General features: G+C 35.9%; 2 protein-coding genes across 3 annotated transcripts; one reads left to right on the top strand and one right to left on the bottom strand.

Annotated features, from left to right (window-relative positions):
• Nucleotides 7,419-11,425, top strand: LOC109832818 (esterase AGAP003155-like). Its single transcript, XM_020400262.1, has 6 exons — nucleotides 7,419-7,698; nucleotides 7,996-8,094; nucleotides 8,178-8,219; nucleotides 8,383-8,512; nucleotides 10,524-10,625; nucleotides 11,161-11,425. Exons 1-6 carry the CDS (start codon nucleotides 7,447-7,449, stop codon nucleotides 11,220-11,222), a joined length of 687 nt encoding a protein of 228 aa, XP_020255851.1. The 5' UTR covers nucleotides 7,419-7,446; the 3' UTR covers nucleotides 11,223-11,425.
• LOC109832817 (chorismate synthase 1, chloroplastic-like) lies at nucleotides 16,688-22,085 on the bottom strand. 2 transcript variants are annotated; one of them, XM_020400260.1, is made up of 13 exons: nucleotides 21,848-22,084; nucleotides 21,157-21,307; nucleotides 20,419-20,495; nucleotides 20,242-20,300; nucleotides 19,578-19,661; nucleotides 19,392-19,484; nucleotides 18,903-18,983; nucleotides 18,680-18,811; nucleotides 17,961-18,063; nucleotides 17,762-17,856; nucleotides 17,353-17,418; nucleotides 17,091-17,175; nucleotides 16,688-16,992 (listed from the first exon to the last, which is right to left on the bottom strand). In XM_020400260.1, the coding sequence occupies exons 1-13, from the start codon at nucleotides 21,954-21,956 to the stop codon at nucleotides 16,838-16,840; spliced, it is 1,290 nt and encodes a 429-aa protein (XP_020255849.1). In that variant the 5' UTR covers nucleotides 21,957-22,084; the 3' UTR covers nucleotides 16,688-16,837. The 2 variants fall into 2 exon arrangements, with proteins under 2 accessions (XP_020255849.1, XP_020255850.1); XM_020400261.1 differs by lacking the exon at nucleotides 17,353-17,418 and having other exon boundaries at nucleotides 21,848-22,085.

Raw genomic sequence — 27,021 nt, 5'->3', positions numbered from 1 at the left:
GATTGGTGAGAGAGAGAGAGAGAGATGACTTCTCCTCTACTTTATGTCTGGTTCTTGAATTATGGTATCTGATCATACTGCACAGACCAGAAGAAAACCCGTGAGGAGCGGGGGTCGGTTCCTCCGTGGTACCTCCGACGGTCAAATCAGCTGGTGAGCTTGAGTGGAGCTTAAGGGAATTTCCCAAGAACCGGTGAGGTCCTTAAACGCTGGGGATGCTCTTGTGTGTAAGAGCTTAGAGAGTAGGAGGAGCTCTTTGTGAGCTTGCCTCTCTTATTGTAAAGTATTTTTCTGAGAGGAGGGGAGAACTTTTCTCTAAGTGTAGAGAGTTCAATTCTTACCAACCAGCCCCCTACCAAGTTAGGATTCTACCTATTTATATTATGGTAGGAGGGGTGTATTGGTCACTTCAGCCATGCACAGGAAGGCAGTGACGAAGTGTATGCTGATAGTTGAGTCATCCCTCGCTTGACTGATGTCGGCTGGCGACTGGATGGTAAGTCACTTCAGTATGGGAGAGGATGTCCCTATAATATCCAGGAAGTGATAGAAGAGTGTTTGCATAGAGCACGTTGACTTCTGAGTCATCCATCGCTTGAAAAAATGTCGGCTAGGGACTGGAGGGGAAGTCACTTCGGTACAGAAGAGGATATCTCTGTAATATCCGGGAAGTGATAGAAGAGTGTTGCAGAGAGCATGTTGGCTTCTGAGTCATGTAGAATACAAAGTTAATATATAATTAAAACCGAGGGGAAGTCACTTTGTATTTTCAAAATTTTCATTCTAAACTATATTAACTTCGATGGAATATCTGATTGTTTGAGGCTCATTTTTTTTGCGTAAAAAGTAAATATTTATAATTATATTTTTTTCATTTTTTTTTCTTAATACAAAGTTTAATTATATATTAACTTCCCCCATCAGTAAATATTTCTTTGCTAAAAAAGAATACAAAGTTAATATAGTTAGTAAATATTTCTTTGCTTAAAAAGAATACAAAGTTAATATAGTTTAGAATGAAAAAATGAAAATTTTGAAAAAAAACTGATGGGTAGACTCACAGCTGATGGGCCATGGCCCAGGCCCGACCCGGCTCGCCTCTAGGTGGATTGTAGGCTACGTTGGGTCCGATCCGAGAACCGGAATAAGAAAAGCGGTCCGGCCCACTCTAACCCTCGTGGGCCCAAGTTAGACCTAACCCGATCTTGAATCAGGAAGGTCGGGTGATGCACCTAAACTGGTCCAGCTCACAGCCACCCTGTAGGCACTTTAAAATTTTTTGCCAAGAGACAGACGAGGGTCGCAACTCATTATAACGAACCTCATCAGCCAAGATGGACGTCGAAGTTCAATTGGAATTCAAATTTGAACTCATAGAAAGGCGAGGCTCGACAAGGCAACGAAGCTGATTAACACCGCCTTTCGGGTCGACATGAAGAAACGACGAGTTGACTGGTCGACTGGGTCGAGCGGACTCTAGGCGAGTCGTCTTAGATAGGAGGAACCAATTAACACAGCCTTTTGAGTCGACACAGGGATGTCACAGCAGTGAAGTTCGACATCAAAGTTGAAGCTCGCCACGCAGCGAAGCCTAACATCAAAAGCGAAGTTCGTCATTGGAAACGAGGTTCACAGTTCATCGTCTAAAGATGAGGCTCGTCAGTGAAGACAAAGCTCATCATTAGACTCAAGCTCATCAGTGAAGACGAGGTTCGGAAATTCACAAGATTTGTTATGCAGTTAGACCTAGCTATCGAAGACGATGTTCGTTAGTGAAGACGAAGTTCGTCAGACGAAGTTTGTCAGACGAAGTCGGTGAAGACAAAGTTTGTCAGAAGAAGCTCGCATACTGCAAAGCTTGCCTTGTAAGACGAACTTCGCTGCGTATCGAGGCTCGTCCAACCTAACGAACCTCGTCTCAATCAAAGACGAGAATCGTTTTCCACATAAAATCCAGCTATAACGGCTCCAAAGACTTAGTCAACCACGTGGGCTAAACTTCAAGAGCACGTTACGCCCTAGTAAACGGCGTGGGCGGAAATGTAGGAGGCAGTTACGCCCTCTACCCACAATTCTAGCACATCCGTTACGTGCTACAAAACCTATAAATAGCCATTGGCCATGAGCAGCTACGAAGAGGGGACTTTTGGATACTTTTGGCATTTTTGGACTTTTGGATCTGAGACTTGAGAGCTTCGATCTTCAGCTACTGCGCAGGGATCATCGATCAACCGCAGAAGTCACTCTTGTGATCTTGTTTTGATCGTCAACGGGAGGCAATCTCGACTCGAGCATCGATGGAAGCATCCTTTCGCCACCAAGAACCCACGTAAAACAAAAGAGAAGTTGAATTAATCTTCTCTTTATCTGTAATCGAGAGATAGAGCGAGTGATTGTAAGGGTTTCGTACTAAGTGATCGAACTTATTTCTTAAAATAAGAAATTCAATCAATCCCAATTTTTCGACCCTACACACCCATGTTTGCAACACTTTAACTTGGATTTTGACACTTATCTGTAATTATAAGAATTTTAACTTTTTCATTTATGCATCTATTGATTGAATCCGATAGGTAGTTGACTTCCCGATGTGGAGACAAAAGAAATTTTTTTCAAAACAACCTCATTTAAATTTTTTATTTTTAAAATCGACCCAATTTTTTTTATTTACCAAAACCGACCCGTTTTTTTGATTAGCAGCCTAATCACCTTCCTAAACAGTCGGGGTTGCCAACCCCGACTATTTAGGACATAAATTTTTAGGGTTTAAGGTTTCTAATTATGGTTTAACATCCTCCTAAATAGTCGGGGTTGGCAACCCCGACTGTTTAGGAGGGTGATTAGGCTGCTAATCAAAAAACGGGTCGGTTTTGGTAAATAAAAAAAGGATCGATTTTAAAAATAAAAAAAAAATTAAATGGGGCTGTTTTGAAAAATTGTTCGGAGACAAAAAGAAAAGTCGAAGTATTCGATATCCTCTAATTCTAGAGTGTTAATGGGAGTATTTGAAAAGACTAAGTTTTTTTAGCATTTAAATAATTGATTCTATCTTGTAAAAAATTCTACGAACCTTGTAAAAAAAATGGAAGCAGGGAAGATGGTTGCCAGAATTTTGAGATGGCAATGGCAGCCAAGGTTCATACTAATGCGTTGCGTTTTCTCCCCCTTTAGTTTATATACAATACCCTTTGTTGTGGTATTACAGTTGTCATTTTCCTTTCACGTGCTTGAAGTTCTTTCCTTAGATTAATCTACAGCATGGCTCCATATGAACACTCAACGTCCAAGAAAGAACCCCATCGCGAAGAAAACAAAGGCTTCATAAACTTTACTTAGTTGTGATTTGCTTTATTTTAAAATGGTTTATTATAGTTCACTCTCATTTTAAAGCGGACTTTTAATGAAATTTGTATCATCCACTGGGAGTACTAGAAAAGCACCATGTTGTTGTGTACATCGTAATAAAAATAAAATATAACTTTTTTTTTGAAGAGAATTGACCTGTTATGTTGTTTATTCGAAGCAATTGAGGGTCATTTTTGACTTTGAATATATATTTCCGTAGTTTTGGATTCGTTATGCAAAATTATGATATGATTTTATTTAAACACATGCGACGCCCACATTCTAAGCAAATACATCATAGTCAATATCTTTATCTAATATCTAATACTATTATAAAAATGGATTGGTATGTTAAAACATTTCTTCCCTTATCTTTTACTTTTATCATATATGTTCACAAATTTTTATCTTATTAGTTTTGAACGAAGTTTGTAAAATTTTATCTTATTAGTTTTGAACGAAGTTTGCAAAATTTTGATTATCAAAAATCAAGAAAAAAAAATATGTTCACGTGCAATGCACGTGCATTATACTAGTTGGCTTAAAACTGGATTGAAACTTGAGATTGCATTTATTGGGGATATTGCTTTTTATTTAGTCCAAATATCTACAATCCATTTCTCATACTAATTTCACAGAGAAAGGAATTGTGTGGAAAAATCCTAATTTATTCTAATTATCCTATCTTCTATGAATTGATAACTAAATGATTTATCATATTCATAATGCGACTTAACATGTTATTGGATAAAAGAGATATGTTTGATATAATTCAAATCACTTACCTATTTTAGTTCGAAGAGAAACCTAAAAAACATATGCTATCTACCTAGCACTTAAAAGTTTTTGGACTTAATAAATATATATTTTTAAGTTTTTTAAATTGCAAAAACACCCCTACAAATTTAATTTTTATTAAAACATCTTGAAAATTATAAATAGTTTTCTAACTTCAATTTAGTGAAAAATCTGAAAAATATATGCTAGCTAGAAACAGAAAGTTTTTTTTGACTTTGGAGAAAATATTTTATAAATTTTGAAAACCCCTAAAAATTCAAAATTTATAAAAAATACCTTGAGAATTTTAAACCAATAAACACACTAAAAACTTACAAATAACACAAACACCCCCCGAAAATTTATGAAATTTGAAATAAACACTCTGAATTTTTTTTTACAACTTATAAAATACAACCCTCATTATTGTAAAATTTACAAAAATCCTAATAATTTCCAACTTAATAGTACATTGAAAATCTAGGAATTATAAATATCCCTATATAATTTATAATTTATAGAAAACACCCTTAAAGTTTTAAAAATTACAAACAAACTCTTAAAATTTAAAATTTACACAAACACCCTGAGAATTTCAAACCCATTAGTAAATTTTAAAGCATAAGAATTATAAATAGTCTTTAAACAATTTATAATGTATAGAAAATGCCTATAAGTTTAAAAAATTACAAAAAACCCTCAAAATTCATAATTTATAAAAGAAACCATGAGAATTTCTAACCTATAGACACTAAAATGAATATGCAAAATTACTAACAACCTCCAATAAATTAAAATTTTGTAAAAAATATCATACACCCTTTAAAATAATAGGTTTAGTAAAAATATTCATGGTCAATATTATCCTTAACTTTTTTAAAAAGAACATAACTAATTGAAAATCTATTAGATTTAAAAATTACAAAAACACCCTTAAAGTTTAGTACATTGCAAATTACCCCTCCAAAGTTTGAAAATTTTTAATATTTTTTTGTAATTCCTTAATTTCAATGTAATGTTTAATAGTTCTGTGTATTTGTATTGCAAAATTTTAGGGTTTTTTAAATAATTTTTAAAACTTTTGAAAGTGTTTATTTTGTAGTTTTCTAAATTTTTATTATGTTTTTAGTGTAATGCATAGATAAGTTAATTAATGATTATATTGAAGAGTAAGTTGTTCTTAAGATTATTAGGCTATAGTTAAGTGTGCACATCACTATTCCTAGAATATAGTTTATATATGCAAAAAATTTCAAACAATCTGTATAGTGGTTAAAAAGATTTTGAGTTTAATGTTCTATTTTTTATACATTATATTTAATATGAACCCACCATATAATTTTGATTATGGTCATCATAAATTATAATATATTTGATTGATTGACTATATATGTATATAGGCAATAGATTTCCTTACTTTGTCACATTAGCTAATATTTGACGCTTAATAATTTAAATTATTACTTTTAAATTTAATATAAATATGAGCTCTAATAACATTTATTTATTTACCTATAAAATAATACAATCTGAATTCCTACTTTTTGCTTGAGATTTATTACATAGTTACGTGTATCAAATTAGTAACTAAAATAATAGTTATTTATGCTTAAATTAGGATGATTATAGTCGGTTACTCACTATAAAATTTTTATAAAGATATATACCTTACTTTCTATATCTATCTGCACTGCTCATGTGTATTTTATAAATTAGTTGTTAATTTGACATATTAAATTGCTTTTCCTTTGTAGAATTTCTTCTTTGATTTTTGGATTGTGTAATCACTATATCACTATTCTCGCGTAGAAAGGACCTCACTCTAAATAATTTTAAGCCAATGTTTGAGTTGAACTGAAATATATGCTATTGCTACTATGTGTATATATTTTTTAAGAAAATCATGTCAACACTTAAACAGAAGAGAATATTCTAACCTCTAATATTATAAACCAGTTGAGTAATTAGCAAGAGAGAACTGACACAAAAAAGCGTGAATAGTAAGATAAAGAGGAAATGTAATGTCATTGCTAACAATACTAAAAATAGCAAACTATAATGTAAAGTTAATCTATTTTGTGAAACCCAACTACTGATTATAATCATCGAGATTTCCATATATATATATACTTTATAATTTTTTAAAAGGGCCATATAATCTTATATAATAAAATTGATTTAATACTGAATAATAATATCGTTGTAGTAATATCGTTATTAGGAAAAAATCTTTATGGATCAATATAATCTTTACTATATATAAGCTATGCACCCTAAATTGTTGTATCTTTTATAGAGATAAAAATTTTGAATACGAACATCTAACATGTTGCTCACACAATATTAAAACCCACTTAGCAGATGTGGATATTCTAAATGAGTTATATGTTCCATATACAATACAATTATCATAAGTAAGTGAGTTATAACAACATTTTTAATTCACATCGTTTGTGGTAAGATGATTTGATAGAGACCTTACACCAAAGAAGAAGAAAAATTATATTTAGAGTACATGACGAAATATATCATAATCTTCCTGTTCTAATTTCGCAAGAAAATAATTCTTTATACTTTCAGTTTTACTTCTGTAATATAGAAAATAAGCTATAAAATTGATTGAGAATAGTTGATAATATAAATATGAGTAAAATCATAGCTAAAAGTTAACGTGAATATGAGTCAAACCACAACTAAAAAATTTAAAGACATGTTGCAAGTAAATTCATATACAGAATTCCTTTGCGAATTGAATGATAACTCATCGTTGAAGACTTCAAGATACTAATAAATATAGATATTGTACTAGATTAATGTGTTTATAACTCACAAATAGTAGATCACATGATCACAATCTGGATTGAAGGAAACAATGGTAATATTTCATTTGAGAGAGAGATTATTGAGTTGAAGATCAATTTAAAATTTTTTTATTCTACTTTTATCAATTTAAATAATAATGATATCCAACCACGTGCAATACATGCACGTGCATCTCAACTAGTAAAAATAAAAATCTTTGGTTTCCTATCAAACTCCACGAAATCGAAACGAGTCACGTAGATTTTGGATGGCGAACTAATATCCGCTGTTGGTGACGGATACCTGATTCCGAGATCTCCATCCTCGTCAACGTTTCCACCGTGCCAGCCACGTGCAAATATTAACACCCGCGAACGCGGTGACGGAAGTGCCTTTCATATTTACTCTACTAAACGGTTCCTGCGGCCCACCAGAACACCAACCCCCACCTCTCCTTATAAAACGACCTTCGGACATCTTCCCACATTAACGGAGCCCAATAAACCAATTGAAAAAAAAAATATGGGGAGCCTGGCGGAGGACCGTAAGGAGAGCTCACCGGTGGTGACGGGACGCAGGCCGAGAGTCCTCTGCCTCCACGGGTTCCGAACGAGCGGCGAGATTATGAAGAAGCAAATTCTCGGCAAGTGGCCGGATCAGGTCACCGCCCGGTTCGATCTTGTCTTCGCCGATGCGCCGTTTCCCGCCGAGGGGAAGTCCGACGTTGACGGCATCTTCGACCCTCCGTACTACGAGTGGTTCCAATTTGACAAGGTAGCCCTAATTACCTCTGTACCCCTGTTTTTTTATTTTCTGGTTATTTGTACCTTAATAAGATTTTAATATTTTGAATTAGCCCCTTATTCCTTTGAAATTGCTGTTAAGTCCTCCAGGACCAATACTCATATCTTGATATTGGGGAGGATTAATTTGGACCCAATATCAATTGTAATGGTCTAAAGGACTAAGGTTAACTATTTAAGAGGCTAATAATGGTGGGAAAAAACCCCGTTTTCCTTGTTTTTTTTTGTTTTGAAAAAATTTGATTCGACGTTTTGGGGCTTTTTTTAGGAGTTTTTGGAGTATAGGAATTTCGATGAGTGCCTGCAGTACATTGAGGATCTGATGATTAAAGAGGGTCCTTTTGATGGTTTGATGGGTTTCTCTCAGGTATTTTTCCATTGATTAGTTGATTAATTTAATGTACTTGATTGAATTTTTATTATTTATTAATGTGTGGATGAAATGAGCAGGGAGCAATTCTGTCGGCGGCGTTGCCCGGACTTCAAGAAAAGGTCAGTAGCGGAAAATTCTTTGAAAAAGGGATTTATTTCTATTCTTATGGAAAAAATAGATATGAATAAGATCCTCTGTTTTGGGAACTAGACGCCATTATCAATTTACTCTTACCTTTTGCAATTAATAATTGTTTTTATTGGGTTTTTTAACGTAAAATAGGGATTGGCGCTTACAAAGGTGCCGAAGATGAAATACTTGATAATAATCGGTGGAGCAAAGTTTCAGAATCCGGAGGTGGCCAAAAAAGCCTATTCGTCGGAGATCAAATGCCCTTCGGTCCATTTCATCGGTATTTTCATTGTTTCTCTCATTATATTTGGCTACTTGTTTATTTAAGTCAAATGCACAACATTTTTGAAAAGTCAGATTAATCTTTTCTTGATCATTCAAGGAAGTGAGATTTTGACCCATATTCACATAGGAATATCACAAAACCCTTTAACTTTGCACGATTTTCACATGAATCCCCCCACCCCACCCTCCACCTAGGGGTGGCAAACGGGTCGGGTAAGTGTGACCCGACCCGACCCAACCTGTTTAATAAATGGGTCAATGCGATCCAACCCGTTTATTAAACGGGTTACCCGACCCATATAACCCGAATAACCCGTTTATTAAAGCTCATTTCAATGTCGTGGATACTATATCCAACCATCATTTGACAAACTAAAAGACGTTCAAATGGTTTAAATCAGATACCACTGCCTCCTTTTTAAGTACCTGACTGTTCACACACTAAATGAAGAATAATGTACTTGGGGGCGCGGGGGAATACATGTACCAAGATGCAAACTGACATTTTGCATCACTCCTCATCAAGTATCCATTGTTTAAGTCATAAGCCAGCAAAAAGAATTAAAACTTAAAGAAGCAAGCACTAATTCATTTCTCTTTTCTTGAATCAGATATGGCAAAGCAAAATATCACACTTTACAGATACCAAGTGAATAGTTATGTACCTAGGGAACAAGACAGAAATATTCAAGATGCAAATAATATTCTAGGTCAAGTACAAATTGTTATCAATTGCCAAAATAGAACATATACCAAAATGCAAGTCAATATTTGCATAACTCATCAAAAATAAGATTCAATTTCAGGTTTATCAGTTCTTCATCGAACCCGAAATGGCATAGCAAAAGGTACTCTTCAGCAACAATAATACCGATCTGACCTTGAAAGCAAATGCTATCACTCTTGTCCAAGAAACATATTAAACAATCAAATAAGGGGAAAGTCTAATTTCACATTCTTAATGTTTCTTTATTAACAAACTCCACCAATTCACATAAATAAAAAAATAGTGACATCTATGTTCATTATCTTTGATAGATCAGATAACCTATTTCCTCACCGAAGCAGGACCCAGTTAAATTAAATTTGGCAGGCAAAGAAGGAGAAAGCCTTGATCTTTATGAACTCTTGGAAGTAAAAATATGAAAAGAAAACAAAACCTATTCTTTCAGACTTAATGGATACATATGCTAGCTATTAACATAATTGAATGAATTCTACATTACTATTTAGCCATAATATAGATATATGCATTTTATGTGTCGAAGTTGCACTGTGGCAATGTGATCAAAGTATTTAAGGTTCATTTATTATAGGTGAGACTGTCAATTTCTAATTTTCCTGTTTTCCAATCCACTTATTGTCCTTCAACTTTAGCAATGCATCATGTGTAGTTTATGGCTACATGTCAATTTAAATGACTTGCAATGTTAACCTAGAAATGTTTTAAGTTCATGGAATTAGAAGTGAGTGACTGACTTCGTGTGAATGAGAAAAATCTACGAGTATATCTTCACAGTGCTCTATTATGGTTACTCTTGTTTTCATTTGTGGGTATACATAGTCCTTACCAATAACAATCGGGAAACTTTCACTATCAATTCAGAGTTCTAATCAGACCATCTAATTATTATTATTTGGTCATTTGAGCAAAATATTTGAAAGTTGCCTTTTTCTTTATATTAAGATAATTCTGTGCAAGCTTATATTTTTTATCTCTATACACAATCTTATCCAATATGTTGATTTGCATTATCACGTGGAATTAAGTAGAAAGGATTGATGGTTAACAGTCATACTTACCATGCTCTAACAATAACAATGCCCAAAGGCCTCAAACTTTCATGATAAATTAGGATGTTCAACTGCATCACCTGAACTTTTATATCGTTCCAACATAGAAATTGAAAATTATCTTCTTGTACCTTCTGTCTTTTGGATCAACATACATGTCTGCCGTTAATCATCATTTTATTGATCAATAAATCTACTCTTTCTGGTTTTAGGTGACAATGATTTTTTAAGGAAGCACGGAGAAGCCCTTGTAGAAGAATTTGTCGATCCTACTATTATCCGCCACCCCAAGGGCCACACTGTCCCCAGGCTTGGTATGTTTCTTTTTATCATCTCTGCCTTTTCTTTTAAATAATTGCTGAACAAAGAGATCTGGTCTGAAAATATGGGTTAATTGCAGAGAGCCCTCTTGTACTGTGGTCCAATTGTGGATTGACCATCGTAGTTCTATTGTTGCAGATAGTCCTCCGTGTGAATTTTTTTTATTTGTTTATCCTCAAAGAAAGGCAAATATTTTCTTTTGATCTCCTGAGTGTATGAGTCAAAAGAATATTCACTCGGGGTGTTTATCCGCAATTGGGCGATAAAACAGTAGATCTACCCACGAGAATAGAACTACAAGGAGCCTATTTGCAATTGGGCGATGGTAAAGGGGTCTATCCACAACTGACCCTAATATTATTCAGTTGGTAAAAGGGCAACATAATTTTGAAGTTAATTGCTGTGGCTGCCCTATTTCACTCTTCACATCTGAACTGTTGGTCTTATATAAACTAGCAAAATTTCAGAAGTCTGTTTACAGTTTCGTGTTGGTAAAAGCTAGCTAAAGTTTTTCCTAATCTATTTCAGATGATAAAAGTCTGGAGTTAATGCTGGGTTATTTACAGAAGATTGAAGAGGATCTGCACTAAGAGGAACATATGTTCTAAATTTTTTTCCTTTTGTAGACTCCCGTGAAGGGTATCCAATTTGTAAGTTGATGTAAGTTTCAATTTACCAGAAATACCTGTGAATTAGCCCAAACATATTTGTTACATTTGAAAATTTTGTTGTCAAACTAGCATGTGAATTTAGAAGTTCAAATAGAGGTCATGTTCAGTGCAGATGAGGAATACCTCTTTGTTCCGCCTTAACATTCCTCCATTATTCTATATTCTTTATATTGCTGCTCTGAATTAGTCAGTTTTATATGAAGCATTCCTTTATGCTGTTTTTAGGTAAGAAAGCAGATTTTCCATTACCAAAATGTAGCAAAGAAGGAGAACATACTCTCTGTACACTCAGAGCACTGTTTTCAAAGGCGCGCGCCTCATTGCGCCTTATACGCCCTACGATGCGGAGTGAAACGCCCTGCATCTGATGCAACAACGCCTTTTGCGCATCACAAGTGACCTATGCTTCACGTAGGGTGCATGCTGCATTATATACTATTGTTCTTTAACATTTCAATCGGGCCTTTATACTCGACGACTCATATCCCAAAAAGCAACATAAAACCGTTAGGCCGATATAGTAGCTCAATTGAGGACCATAAGTTCGCTTCAATATTAGTCTTGATTTGACTTTTGATTTTATGAACTTCGCTCTACGTTGGATGTGTTAGCATAAGAGATTGAGACCTTATTTTGTGATTTCCATAGTAGATACTATTTATCTTGACATATTTTTATGTGAATATATAAAAACATGCTCTTTCACGTTTGATAACCATCTTGAAGAACTATGTGTCTGTTGTGTGCCTCGCTTCACTTAGGCACGAGCATCATATTGCACCTTGCGCATGTACGTGTGAAGAGACCTTGCGTACTGCATTGCACATTGATAACTGATAACACTGACTCAGAGTCCTTCACATAACATAGGACAGGACTCAAAACTTAGTAAAAGAGGAAAACAAACAAAGAACCATAAAGAAAAAAAGAAAAAAAAAACTTATGCAAGTGTATCTTTATGTGCCATGTACAGACTGAAAACAGACAGTATCATAAACTCTTTACAGACTCAAAAACAGGGTAAATACACATTGTCTTGCACCACTTCCTATTAGTAGCAGTATTTTTCATCCTCACCACTTTAGCACATTGAATTTTAACTTCAAAAACGACTTGCTAATATATTTCTTCTAAGCAAAACAATTTTTTCTGCAAAATCAGCATATTTCTAGCATTCCAAGTGTGATATACGCATGCAGCAACCGTAGCCCTCTTGATTCCCCTGATGCAGTTGCTCCCCTTTCAAGCTGAGATCGCCCAAGGTAAGATGTCTTGCCACCTATAGGGAGGCTTAGTTTCCTGCAGAAAAGCTATCACCAGCCCCCACAGTTGTAGACTGAAGCTACACTGAAAGAATAAATGGTCTCTGCTTTCAATAATCACACCACATAGAGCACATGAGTTTATCTTCTAGCACCCTAATATGTTGCAACCTGATTTTTGTAGGCAATCTATCATGACAGGCCAACCAAGCTGCAAAAATATGTTTTAGGAATAGAGTATCCATTCCACACACAACATGAGCCCACTGTTTTTTCTCAATTTCACCTAGGATTACTTGATACGTTGCAGAGGAGCTAAACTCTGGGTTAGGCCCGGTCCAATATAAATAACCACTGCTATAAGATATACATAACAACGTCTCAGCTTAAAAATTCTCTTAAAAACCCAAGGGAAATGAGGTTTTATATCAATATATCCCACAAAGAACTCTCTATGATATAGTAATCATGCACCCATCTCACCCAGAGAGTATTCACAACCAAATATTTATTCAAAGAAAATAAATGCTGAAGACCAAGTGCCCCACGAGTTTTAGTTTTGCATACCTGAGTCCAGGCCTCTTTTGCTTTGATGTGTTGAAAATAAGACCCAGTTCATAAGTAATCCGTGCACAATTGTTCCACTACATGTATTACCCCCTTAGGCAAGAGGAATATGCTCCCCAAATAAGCATGCATACTATAAATGATAGATTCATAAGTTGCAATCTGCTAGTATACTGGCAGTCCAGCGTTTAACTTTAAGTCCAGCTTTTAACTTTAGAGAGAATTCTCTCAATCAGTAAAGCACAATCAGTAGAGGGAGCCCTTTGGATGAAAGAGGAATGTCCAAGTATTTTACGAGGAGAACCCCTTCAGCGAAGTCCAAGTGTTGCAAGATCAGATTTCTGATAATACTAGATACCCTTCCAAAAACACTTGATTCTTAGACAAGTTTACACAGAGCCCAAATACTTGAGAGAAGTGAGAGAGTCTTAAAGAAGGTTGCTCAATAGGGCTTATATCCCCTTTACAAAATAGCATCATGTCATCAGTAAAGCAAAGGTGGGTGATCTTATTTTTCCTACATTTAGAATGAAAATGAAAATCTTTCACTTCCCCCAAGTCAGATAAGCTCCTACTGAGATACTTCATCACAATGATAAAAAGGTAGGTGGAGATAAGATCCCCTTGTCTTATGCCTTTTTTCCCTGGAATAATTTACTAGGTTGGCCATTTACCAAAATGGTGTAAGATACAGTTTTCACACGCTCCATGATCCAATTGATGAATTTAAGAGGAAATTTCAGACCCTAAATCACATCAGCAATAAATTGTCAATTGACAGAGTCATACGCTCTTCGCAGATCAAATTTTAAGGTACACCTAGGAGAAATGTTCTTTCTCCCATACATGTGAACCAGTTCGTGGGCCATCAGAACATTATGAACAATGCTTCTATTTTTAATAAAGGCCCCTTGGTTTTCACTCACAAGATAGGTCATCACTCTTTTGAGTCTATTAGTTAGCACATTTGAAATACATTTGTGCATAATATTGCAACATGTAATAGGTCTATAATGAGATGCATTATTGGGACAACGAGACTTAGGGACAAGAGCAATAGATGTAGAGTTCAAAGATTTAAGCATTATGCCATACCTGAAGAAGTCACCAACTACATAGACAATATCAGCTCCAATTATATCTCAAGAGTCCTTATAGAATTTTGAAGTGAATCCATCACGTCCTGGACTTTTTTTCACATTGATTTGAAACATGGCAACTTTGATTTCAGTTGTAAAAAACTGGCCTACAAAACTTAATGCGTTGGCACCATTGATAAGAGGGCCTCTTGACAATATTGACATCAGAGGAGGTTGGCAAGGGGTATCCATACACAGAATATTACCATAGCATACTCACCAATTCTTCCTGAATATCCTACCGCTTTGTAAGCTGGACCCCCTAAGAGTTAGAAATAGATAGAATATAATTCCTCATTCTTTTTTGCTTGATAGAGGCATGGAAGAAAGCAAAATTGCTATCACCAAGGTTTAGCTAATTCACTCTAGCTTTTTGTTGGAGAAACATAGATTCATGTTTGAGAATTAGGAGAAATTGTTCCATAACATCACTTTCATGTGCAATCAAACTAGCATTTGTTGGATCATTATAGATATCAATCTGAGCCTGAAATAAGGCCTCTCTAGCCTTTTTTGACTCTACCAGAGATCCCTCCAAAGAATTGAGCATCGAAGCTTTTTAGCTGAGCTTTAACTAACTTTAGTTTATGCACAACTCTAAACATAGGTGAACCTTGTATCTGCTTCCTCCAAGCATAACAAACAACCCCTTTAAATTTGGGGTGCTCACTCCAAAAGTTAAAGTATTTAAAAGATGATCTCATATTAACAGGAGTATGAAAAGAAATCAAGCCAGGAATCATTAACCAAGACTCTATCAAGTTTGCAAAACACCTGTTTGTTAGATCAAGTATGGAAACACCCTTTAAACTTCATATCTATCAGTTTAGCATCACTGATAAATCCTTGCAGTTCCAGGAGCTCATTTCTAGAGACACTTCTCCCTTGGATTCTCTCCTCAATATCAAAGAGACAGTTAAAATCACCTAGCACAACCCATGGCAGAAGATCCAATGGACCTAAGATTTTTCCAAAAGGCTGGTTCTTTGGTTGACTTGATTGTAACCATAAATGAATGAAGCAAGGAAAGAAGATGAGGTGCTCCTATCCTCAACAAGACAATGGATCAGCTGAGAGTTAATAAGCAGGCGTTGAACATTTATGATTGAAGCATCCCAGAGTACCATAATTCTACCATGCACATCATTATCAAAATTATGCAAGAAACTCCAGTTAGGAGCACACTTATTGGCAACAACAAAAGCAAGAGTAGATTATATTTTTGTTTCTAAAAGATCAAAAAGAGAAATATTATGTACATTAAGAAAATTCTTAACCTCTTTCCGCTTATTAGGGTGGTTAAGGCCTTTAATATTCCAGCATCCAAAAGCTTTCATCCAGGTTGGGATGAACTACTTCTGCCCTTTACATTCATCTACCCCTGACATTTGAGTTAGATGGAAGAATGTGGGCACTTTTTCTTATTATACGCAGCTTTTTGAGAGAGATCAACAAATATATAAATCCCATTATCATCATGGACAGAAAGAGGTGTCAAAACATTATTAATAACAACCCCAGAAGTCACAGGAGGACTGTGACTCACATGAGAATCAGACCTCCCCTCAATAGATTTAGACACAAAAAAATTCCTACTCCTAACATGTTACCAATCAGTAGAATCCTCAAGAGGTGGGCTCTTATCTACATTGTTGGCTACGTCAGCACCAATTCCCACAGGCAAGACCTTAGGAACCCAGGCCTTTTCAGTGCCTTTCTTTTAAATGCATTTATCAAGTTTATGCCCAAATACCTTACAAATGAGTACACCTAGGAGGTAGCCACTCATGTTCCACCCTCTAGTCAAATTCTCTGCCACTAGGACCTTTAATTTTTAGAGATTGTGGTGGCTCAAATTTTGCTTGTATCTCTGTACAAACACGAGCATAAGAGATTCTATCTCTGTACAGCAAGAAGGGGTATCATGCACCAAAAATCGCCCAGAGCTCTACCCATCTTTCTTTGAGTAATATTCGGTGTCTTTTCTTTAGGGCAATACGTTCCTTTCTGCTGTTATTCTATCGAAAACCTTTTTTTTTCCTTTTTGTGGCAGCAAAAATGAGGGGGAAATTTTTCCTCGAGGGGCATTTCTCCTTTTATATTGTACCTACACATTCTTTGGGGTTGATTGCATGAAGGACGCGCTCATGCTTTGACTTGACTTTTTTGGGTTGTGTTCCACCCAGAATTTTAGATTGTTTGTTTGAATAAGCCCCATGAATGTGTAATCAGGATTGCATAAAAGTTGACTTACTGTATGCTTACTAATTTGTTTTGGCTTCTAATATCCATGTTCTTTTCAGAGGTCAATCAATTGTATTTGATAAGCAATATCACTAGAAACGATTAATCAACCATCACTACGACAAAGCTTTACTGTAGTAAAAACATTCCAATATAGTTTTAGCTATTTAGATTCAAATCCAACTAGACATATTTAAAGTGGATTTAGAAGAAGACTAACTGCATAAGACATCTTAGGTTTCCGTCCACAAGAAGAATGTTCAACTTACAGGTAGAAGTTTATTCTTATTCATTGTCACTCATAAAACAAAATTAACCAACCCTAAGCAACCTGAGACATTGATAATGATCCATTTGAGGGTACACTAACATGTTGTTGGAGGTCAGGATTTATTGGCAGCATCTCACATTGAGCTAAATGCGCCATCAATTGATCCACCAAAACTAATGCTACCATTGATTCTACCACTGGAACAGCTGCATCATAAATAGTAAGTTGATATCAATTAAAACTAATCAAACTAATTAACAAAAAAATTGATTGGAAAGCAAATTATTTGGAATTGGAGATCAACCTCTTGGGGCAACACAGGGATCATGACGGCCCCTTACTATAAGTTCAGTCTCATGACCATCCCTGGTCACTGTTTTCTGCTTCTTCTGTAACAAAATAAAAATAAAAATCAATCGATTGTCAAATTCAGTTCTGAAGATTAAAATTATAATATAAAGATACCCCAGTGGTGAATTCGCTTTCTTATCTATAATTGAATTACTATCTATAAGAAAACTATTTGATAATGGAGGAATCATATTGTGCATAAAAAATAAGCTTACACAAATTGTAGGGGTTGGCTTAAAAGCTACTCTCATGTGTATGATTTCCCCATTAGATATACCTCCCTACAAAAAGAAAACCAAATTTTAGAGGAAAAGAGTTTAAACGTAGAATTAAGCCAGAAATATCCAATAATGAGGGATAAGAGAAACCAAATCTTTCATCTTAACGAATTTAATACAAAATCCGAAAACAGAAAAAGACTTCACCAAAAATTAAATTGTATGTTGCGAACTGCAATGTATTCAACCTAACGTTAATTCTTAACACGGAGATCATATTGAAAGACGGAATGAGGGAGCAAATACAGGTATTTGAAATTTCATAATGATGAGGTTTGAACTCATTTTGAAATATGTGAAGTAAAAATATATATCAAACTAACATTAATTCTTAATAGAATTCGACCTGAATGCCCCCTGAACGGTTTGTTCTGGTTCGAATGCTTCCACTTGGGTCAGTGTAGAACTCATCATTATGCTCACTCCCCATCAAAAATGTACCTACAGAGATTGGCATCAGCTACCAGTCATAATGATTAAATTCTTGATATATTTGATCTTTAAATATAAGTATGTTCTCATTTATGCGCCTTAATTTGTTTTACCTGCAAATCCACTGCCGAATTCAAATCCTATGCTTGCAGGAAGTGATAAGACAGCCTTTGCCAGATTAGCTTCAAGCTTATCAAACACTGGAGAACCAAGCCCCTGATATAATATATGCCAACATGACAATTGCACGATTTATATTAATAAAGTTAATTAGAAAATAAGTGGAGTCAGATATAACGGTAATATCTGAAAACATGAAAATTTGTAACAATACACATCATGGTTTCAAATTTTGTAGCATATTCCTGTTGCTAATTTGTAATAGTACTAGTGCATATATTGACCATACAATAAAATAATCAACTTGTTAAATGACTTGGATCTATTAGGTTTGTGAACCTTAGTTATGTTATTCTACGGTTTACAGTAACAAACATTACAAATTATAGCTTGCACATTCACCATGAACTATCCATTCTCTAGATATATTCTACTGTAAAATTGAAAGATACATCCCTTGTATTACGGTGGTCTAGACATTTATATATAGCTCCTTAAATTACTTTATTAGCATTTACGCACACAATCCTACTTTTTCTCTCAACTCATAGCGTGTTTATTATTTTCTCATCATTACCGTATGACATCTCAACCAAATGTGAGAAACAATGTTGTTTGAACTTCAAAAGGTGTTAGTGCTGATAACATAGTTTATGAGGTGAAGTATCTAAATCTTATAGTGTAGTTCGGAGCTTGTGTTTGTAATCCTCACCCGCGGGACATTTCTTGCAATGCAAGTAACAACACCACCCACTGAGTCTCCTTGTACACGAACAGCATCAACAGCATCGATCATCTTCTGAGCATACTCGGCATTTGGGCACCGAACCATATTACTTTCTACCTGGACGATATCAATAGAAATTATTCTTACCAGAAATAAAAGAAGAAACTAAAGCCCTTACAGGTTTTAGAGGATGCATGCATTTGGATACCTGATCATAGGTTACGGTTTCATTATCCACCATTCCTTCAGGAAGTACAACTTTATGCACTTGAGAAACATATGCCAGGATCTGATAAGTATCAATAAATAGTTATACACATAGCATACTGAGATAGACCTATTATATAAAACAAGATTGAACAGAGGCATTGTCGTGCAAATTTTGGAAAATGAAATTCATGGGTTTCCACATGTATCCATAAATTGTTATACACATAGCATACTGAGATAGACCTATTATATAAAACAAGATTGAACAGAGGCGTTGTCGCGCAAATTTTTGAAAATGAAATTCATGGGTTTCTCAAAAAAAAATGTTTGCTTGTTCGATCTTTTTATAGCTTCATGTCCAAAAGTTGATAATTTGTTTACCTTTTGGCATATATCAACTATGTTGGCACTTTTGATACTTTTACTGTCTAAAACAATAGAATGTAATATATTCGATTACAAGTATATATTCACTTAATTGTCTCACTTCAGTTCCTGACTTTATCTGCAGAATTTTCTTTGCAACAGCACCAGCTGCTACTCTTCCTATGGTTTCTCTCGCAGACGATCTTCCTCCTCCCTGCATTATAATGCCAATTTCCATCTTACTTAAATAACCGTAAGATTAATAATTCAAGTAAAAGCTATTTGCTGGTAAAGGAATTGAACATACCTCTACTGATCTCAAACCATATTTAAAATCATACGTTGCATCTGCATGAGAAGGCCTATATGCTTTTGACATTTCAGTGTAGTCCTGCAAAGGTTCATCGAAAATAGCATCAAGAATCAGAAGGGGTATAAGCCAAAAATTGATAGCAACAACAATAACAACAACAGAGCTTTTATCCCAAATGTTTGTGGTCGGCTACATGAATTTTACTCTTCCATTTCGTTTTATTATGGGTCATCTCCTCTTTTAAGTTAACCATTATCATTCTTCTTAATTGCTTCTAATTAAGTTCTTTCAGGTCTATCTCTAGATCTCATTGCAACGTTAACTACAATATTATCAGTTTTCTTAATAGGTGCACTGAGTAAAAAAAGCCAAATCGACAAATAGCATGATAGCGAAACTGAATTTTGAATTGATATTAATGTGATATATACTAGTGTTACACCGTAAAATGAAGCATAAATAAACAAAGATACTTATCTACTTCTAAGAGTAAAAGTAAAAATACGGTAAATATCCCCTACCCCTGCTCATTTGTATTGAGCGTTAAGAAGATTTTTAATATTTCTATTTTTTTCCCATAAGACTCTCAAAGTACAAAGTGCAAACCAGTATTGATCTCAATATGATGAATTAGTCATAGTTTTTTTGGGGTACTAACTTGTCCTCTTTGAGCTGTGTTTGGTACAAAAACATGAATAGGAGTCCCTGTAGTCATTCCTGGAGTAAATATTTAAGAATGAATCAATTTGCTTGATTGAATGATGCCAATTCACACTCACTGGTAACAGAAAAATGCATTACTCCAAACTTAATGAGGAAACTAGAATTATCCTACCTTCAGAAATTCCAGAAAGGATTTGGCATTTATCGGTCTCCTTCCTTGGACTAGTCATTCTGCTCTGACCTGGCCTCCTAGCATCGAAGGGGGGGAAAGTAAAAAAAAAAAAAAAAGAAATCTTTGATTAAATAAGCAAAATTTAGCACTTTTACATATAATATTCCTTTTTTTACTTGTTTGTTTTTGTAGATGTAACGAAGGAAATTTCCACAATTGGATTTGATCTACCCAAATATTTAGAAATAAAATCATGAATCAGCTCTGTAGGTGTTTTAACCATGTATTATGTGATCAATTATTTTGTTCTTTGATACTTATTTAAAACATTTCAGAGTCATAGGGGTTCTTATCCCTAGGCTCTAGCTAGTTGATGTGTGGTACATCAAATCCAAAGGCACGAAATTGCAAGCTGCAGAGAAAAAAATTTAAATTTGGATTGGTAAAATAGGTTAATTGCGTATAGACCCTATGTAACTGTTTTGCATTTACCATCCATGTAATTTCATCGTTGCATATTTATTCTGTGGGTTAAAATTTTATTTACTCTTCTTCCCTCAAATAAACTCACTAGGCAATATCTGCCAAAATTTCACCAAAGATAACAGGGCGAGAAAAAAATTAACCTAGGAAGTCTATTCGCAACAATGAAACTACAGGGGCCGTAAGCGAATAATAGGGATGCTACAGGGGTCTATGCGCAAATTAATTCATGATAAAAATATTGTGTTCATTTACCTTCTATCAAGCTCAGCTTGCATATCAGCTTCAGAGAGGAGGATCCTTGGTGGGCAGCCACTGATGATACAACCAATTCCTCCTCCATGAGACTCCCCGTAAGTTGCAACTTGAAAATAATCTCCAAATACATTCCCTGTTGCCTCAACCTCTGCTTTTTATTAATAGCACAAATGCATGTAAAGTACAAAATTCACATTAATACTTACTTAACTTGAAGTTTATTCTACACACTTTTTTACTTAACTCCTAAATCATTACAAAATCTCATGAATGAGGTTAACATGTAATAATTTAGAATCATGACGAATAAAAAACTTGAGATGAAAATTTTGAATGGAGAGCGTTCATGCGGAAGAAAAAGACACAACAATCGAGTCACATTTTTTAACTTAATTATTTTACACGTTAACAATGTGTGCGAGACATTCCGGTAGTCCATAGGAATTTGGTATAACTTTGAAACTTCAAGAAGTCATTCTTTGACCTATAAATTTCTTCCGGGTTGTCTGCAGAAACCCCCCAAAGTTCAAGGGGTTTTTGTGAATTTGAACCTTCTTTCACGCTATGACACTGCTAGCCAGCGCTTGAGATTCTTTCTTGAGAAAAGAAAAAGCAAACTGATTTGGCTACATACATATGCAAAATAAAAATGACCAATGATGGAAAAGAGTAAGTGAGAGGGCTTGACTTAAGCTTCGACGACGATGAGGAATGCATCTCCGCCGTTGAACGGAGATTGAAAAGCCAGCGGTGGTGGATACTTTCAGTGAAGAGAAAGAAGACATAAACATCGTCATGATCACTCACTCACTCTTCCTTTTTCCCCCCTCCCTTAAAATAACCGATGATGGAAGCAGTGGACCAGTGGTTGTGGTTGAATGGTCGCCTAACTTTAATACTATGTTTGGGTGGAGGGTAGAGGATGGAAGGGGGAGGGAAATTTAGATTTAACATTGTTTGTGAGTTTTATTAGGAGGGTAGAGGAGGGGAAGTTAGAAAAATTTTACGCTAAAATCTTACCCTCCAAATTGGCGGTAAATGAGGGGAAGGGAAGGGAAGGAAAACTTTAATCTTCCTTTCCTTCCATCTATGAAGCACGGACACGCATACATGAAGCCGTGTCGTGTCATGTCCGTGTCAGACACACGTGTCGAACACACGTATCCTATGTATTTTTTAGGATTTGCCTCGTGTCGGCGTGTCGGATGGCCGTGTCGGATCCGTGTACGTGCTACATAGCCTTCCATTCCCTTATGCTGTATTTGGGAGCTCACCAAGGAAAGGAAACAAAATGAAGGGAACTTGTTAAAATTTCCTTCTGCTCTTTTACCTCCCAATTTGGGGTGTAAGATTTTAGTATAAAATTTTCCCTCATTTTTCTCCTCTGCACTCCTCATAAAATTCCTAAACAAGGTTAAACTCAATTTTTTCTTTCACTTTTCTTCTCTATTAGTGATCTTCCAAACAGGCCATAAAGAGGAAAAAAAAGCCACGCGTACAAGGGAAACAAATTTTATATGCCTTAAAAAAACGACGACTAATTTTGTTCACCGCATTGGTAACTTAATTCGCTGGCTTCGTTCTTGAGTATTTTACTATTTTATTGCCATCTCAAGACCGAATAAAATAGGAGAGTTATGTAGTAGCTGATTTAGGTGAAATGAATCTTAAAAAAATCCCACTAATTTAAAATAATTATGAAGGAGTGTGACACTACCTCATATCGGGAAAAAAAATCTAAATGTAACTCTCTTTTAGTGGATAACTTGTAATGATGTATACATTGACATTCATGTTTAAATAAGGAAAATGCTAGAGTCACTATCCAACCACAAACTCAACCACAACTCTCTCTCTCTCTACGCTGTAATGGGGCACACACTTAATTTTAAAAAAAAATCAAGTGAAAAAATTAAGTGTGTGCCCCATTACACCGTAGAGAGAGAGAGTTGTGGTTGAGTTTATGGTTGGGATTGTGCATGTAACACTGCCCTTTAAGGGGCTGTTTGGTTCTCTGTTTTTAAGGAAAAGTTTATCTTGAAAGCCTGTCAAAAGTGTCACTTTTTGACAGGCTTTCAGCCAAAATCTTCTTTTTTAGAGATAATTTGGGCTGAAAGCCTGCCAAAAAGTGACACTTTGACATGCTTTTAAGAGAAAAAAATTCTAACAAAACAACCCCTAAGACTATCTCCATCAGGAGTCGAAATTTTAACCTTCTCTCTTCTGCCACATCACTTTATTCCCTCTCCACATAATTCAACAATCTTCATTTTCTATCATCTCTACAGCAGGAGTTTTTTCAAAAGATTTTTACTTTATTTGGGACCCACTATAACCCCATCACTCCAACATATATACCCCACCTTATTTATTCATTTCTTTTTCTTATTTCATATATATTACTACTACTACTATTATTATTACTAATATAACTCATTTATTTATAATTATAATTTTTTAATATTTACATAAATAATATATATTATTAATTTAATTTTTGATAATATTTTTATATTAACAAAAAAACACACGATTTTATTAAGCATACGGAAAAGTCAAACACACACAAATTATTGAAAACATTAAAGAAAACACACATTAAATTGGTAAAACTAATCAGAGGTTGTTCTAAATTTCTGCCAAATGTGCTCGATGAGATCCTTTTTCAACTGAATATGTTGGCTCCTATCTCGTAGTTCGGCTCTAGTATGATTATCCGATCCGGATCGGTCTCGAACATGGACTTGAAACTCAGGCAATACGTCTGTTTGAACACTGGAAGAGGCGGAAGAGCTAGGATTGTTTGACGGTTCAAAGTCGATATTTTCCCAGTTTCGCGAATACGAATCTCGTTCATCTTCCACTATCATGTTATGTAAAATAATGCACGCCCTCATTATTTCATCTTCCACTATCATGTTTGAAGAATATAGAAGCAAAAGCAAAGAGAAGGAGAATAAGGTGTTGAAAACTCAGATTTTTTTTTGTCTCCAAATTACACAAGACTAATCTCTATTTATAGAGGTGAAAAAATAAAAATTATTGATATAAAAATTATAAATTAATTCCTAGTATTTATCTCCCAAAATATCATTTAAAAGTTAGGAGTAAAACAAAAAAACCTAACCAATCAAGCATTGACACATGACTCTCTTTAATTGTTGATTTAATGTTGCGGGACCCACATGGAGAGAAAAACCGGAGGTGAAAATTTCACCCATTGGCCTCCGGTTTTCCATTTCACCCCCTTTGAAAGCCACCCGTTGGAGCAAATAAACCCCAAATATCTCCTGTTGGAGATAGTCTAAATAAATATCTGACAATGGCCTCGTGCGTGATTCAGAGTCAGTCGACATTCATGTTTAAATAACAATAATCATCTGACAAGGCCTCGTGCGTGATTCAGAGTCAGTCAGAGCTTTCAAGCTAGTGATGGAGAGGAGGAGAGCGAGAGAGAGAGCTCTTCTAGAGATTGAGACATTAATTGACTATTAGATTTTTGGGTCATGGGGAGAAGAATTACGGGGATACGCTCGTCATCATTGGTCCATCAATAATTGATTGAAATTGTGGAGGATTGTAAGTTCGCAATAGGTGTCAAGTGCTTGCAATGAAAATAGTGTCTTTATTTTGAACTTATTACCCTTTTAGTTTTATTTTTGCAAGGAAACTCATTCAATAAGCATTTTCTAACTCTTTTACTCTCGGGAGAGCATTTATCAAGAAATAATTCTCTCTCAAAGGTAAAAAAACTAGTTTTTTTTAAAAATTCACTCAGGAGATCTATCCAGGGAAAATAATGTTGGGATTTTACACCGAAACCCCTAAAACAGCAGAAACACAATATAGAGAAAATACACCAAGATTTAACGAGGTTCGGCAACTGCCTACGTCCTCGGGAGCCACACAATAAATTTTTTATTAATCAACAAGAAATTACAAAGCTTGGAGCAGATCTCAAACTTAAGATCTCTCAATAAATACAAATCAACACTGTAGCTATAGTGTTAATTCCCTTCTTAAATACCCCTCCTTAATTCTCTCTTTTATTCACCCCTCCCCCGCCACAATAATCATTCCCCCTTTATTCTTGAGATTCCTCCCTCCAAAATCAACGTGAGCATGAGAGAAAGAAGAAATCACAGAGCGACCTCAGAAGAGAAATGAAGTAGAAGAAGTCAGACTTCGCCGCCGCCAAAGAAAAATCAGCGAAGCAGCTACGAAGGCCTGTCGCAGCCGATCAACGCCTCTGGGTTCCTTTTATAAGGGCAACCCCAATAACGGCGCCCAGGGGCTTGTGGGGCGAGCCTCGATCTCGCCTGCAAAGTTCTCGTCCTCGCTTGTTCCAACCCGTCGAGCTCGCCTGAGCTTCGATCACGAGCTCGACTGCGCGGTCCTCGCCTGACACACGCTCGAGTTCGCCTGAAAATCCTCGTCAACCTCGCTTGTAGCTGCGTCGACGAGCTCGCCTGACCTCGCCTGAAATTAGAACTCAAGCTCGCCTGCACCAGATCTTGAGCCTTGAGCTCACCTGTGTCGTCCCCAAAGCTCGCCTGCGGAGGTTTGTATCCACACCCATTTCTAACAAAAAAGATAGTGAGTTTAAATGAGCGAGGTTCTATCCACAGTTAACCCTAACATGAAAATGAAAATCGATTTGAGTTTCTGCCAAGCTCTCTAATAAAGGATGAGGGTTGCGATAACTAGACGATAATCAGCGTAAAACATAGTTATCGACATGAAAAATAAATACTATAATATACACATTGTTGTAGGCATCGAAAATTGCCTATAGGTCTCCACGAACAGCTCAGTGTTAAGGAACGACAATGAACGTCACTATCTGGTTCACAGGAGTTCAATTGACGTCGGTGAACGTTTGAAGTGAATCGACGAACTACGTGAACTGACAAAATTTCGGAATAACGAAGGCACAGGCTAATCGAGAGCCCCGCGATGTTTACAAAAAGAACAACACCTTTCGTGTCTCGTTCGTTCTACAGATAATCCAACCATCGGGCTGATAGAACTCTTCGTCAGAATTCCAACACAATTCGAATCACTAAAATCCGAGTTCGGACGAAGAATTTACAGCGGAGTGTCTCGGATTTTTTGGAGACACCCCAGGGGCGTCCTAGATTTTTGGGGACGCCCCAGGGGCGTCCTAGATTTTTGGGTACGCCCCAGGGGCGTCCTAGATTTTTGGGGACGCCCCAGGGGCGTCCTAGATTTTTGGGGACACCCTAGGGGCGTCCTAGATTTTTGAGGACACCCCAGGGGTGTCGCCTATAAATAGAAGCCTTAGGCCTCACTTTTTTTGAGGACACCCCAGGGGTGTCGCCTATAAATAGAAGCCTTAGGCCTCACTTTTTGGGGATCTGGAATTTTGGAGAAGAGGCGAAGCCCTGCCGGAGCGAAGAGTGATCGAGCACTTCAACACAAGAGGGTTCTTCATCAGATCTACATCACCCGCATCCGTTCCTTAGCATTACCCCTCATCGGTAATCCTAAGAAGAGCAAATATCTTGCTTTATCCGAGATAGGCGCTTTAAGTTTCTAGATCCCTTCGCGGATAGACGAAGCTCTGCCCAATTTTTCAGCAATCAGATCTGATCGACGGTGGTCCACGGATAAACCCCGGCACAGGCAAAGACACCCACGCAAGCAGAAGACCGATAAACGATCTCTGCGTTTGTTTGATAAAGTTGTAAACTTTTTATTTTCATTGTGTAAGGAGATCTTATAAAAAGATCAACTTTTTATTTTATTCGAGTTTATTGTAACGACTAAAGTTGTAATAGATTCGATAGCAATGAAAACAGCAACTTTCACAGCAAACAAACTGGCGACCACAGTGGGAGC

The sequence above is a fragment of the Asparagus officinalis genome, chromosome 3 (genome assembly GCF_001876935.1).
Source record: "Asparagus officinalis chromosome 3, Aspof.V1, whole genome shotgun sequence".
Classification (NCBI taxonomy): domain Eukaryota; kingdom Viridiplantae; phylum Streptophyta; class Magnoliopsida; order Asparagales; family Asparagaceae; genus Asparagus; species Asparagus officinalis.
This window is presented reverse-complemented; position numbering and strand designations above follow the sequence as displayed.

Excerpts from the sequence above, each read along its gene's own strand:
- LOC109832817 (XM_020400260.1), bottom strand. The coding sequence starts at position 21,956 with ATGACGATGTTTATGTCTTCTTTCTCTTCACTGAAAGTATCCACCACC. Across the intron at positions 18,812-18,902 it reads AAACCGTAACCTATGATCAG|GTAGAAAGTAATATGGTTCG; the intron begins GTATCCAAATGC and ends GATATCGTCCAG. Across the intron at positions 16,993-17,090 it reads TCCCTGTGTTGCCCCAAGAG|CTGTTCCAGTGGTAGAATCA; the intron begins GTTGATCTCCAA and ends TTTATGATGCAG.
- LOC109832818 (XM_020400262.1), top strand. The coding sequence starts at position 7,447 with ATGGGGAGCCTGGCGGAGGACCGTAAGGAGAGCTCACCGGTGGTGACG. Across the intron at positions 8,513-10,523 it reads CCCTTCGGTCCATTTCATCG|GTGACAATGATTTTTTAAGG; the intron begins GTATTTTCATTG and ends TTCTGGTTTTAG. Across the intron at positions 10,626-11,160 it reads CCACACTGTCCCCAGGCTTG|ATGATAAAAGTCTGGAGTTA; the intron begins GTATGTTTCTTT and ends AATCTATTTCAG.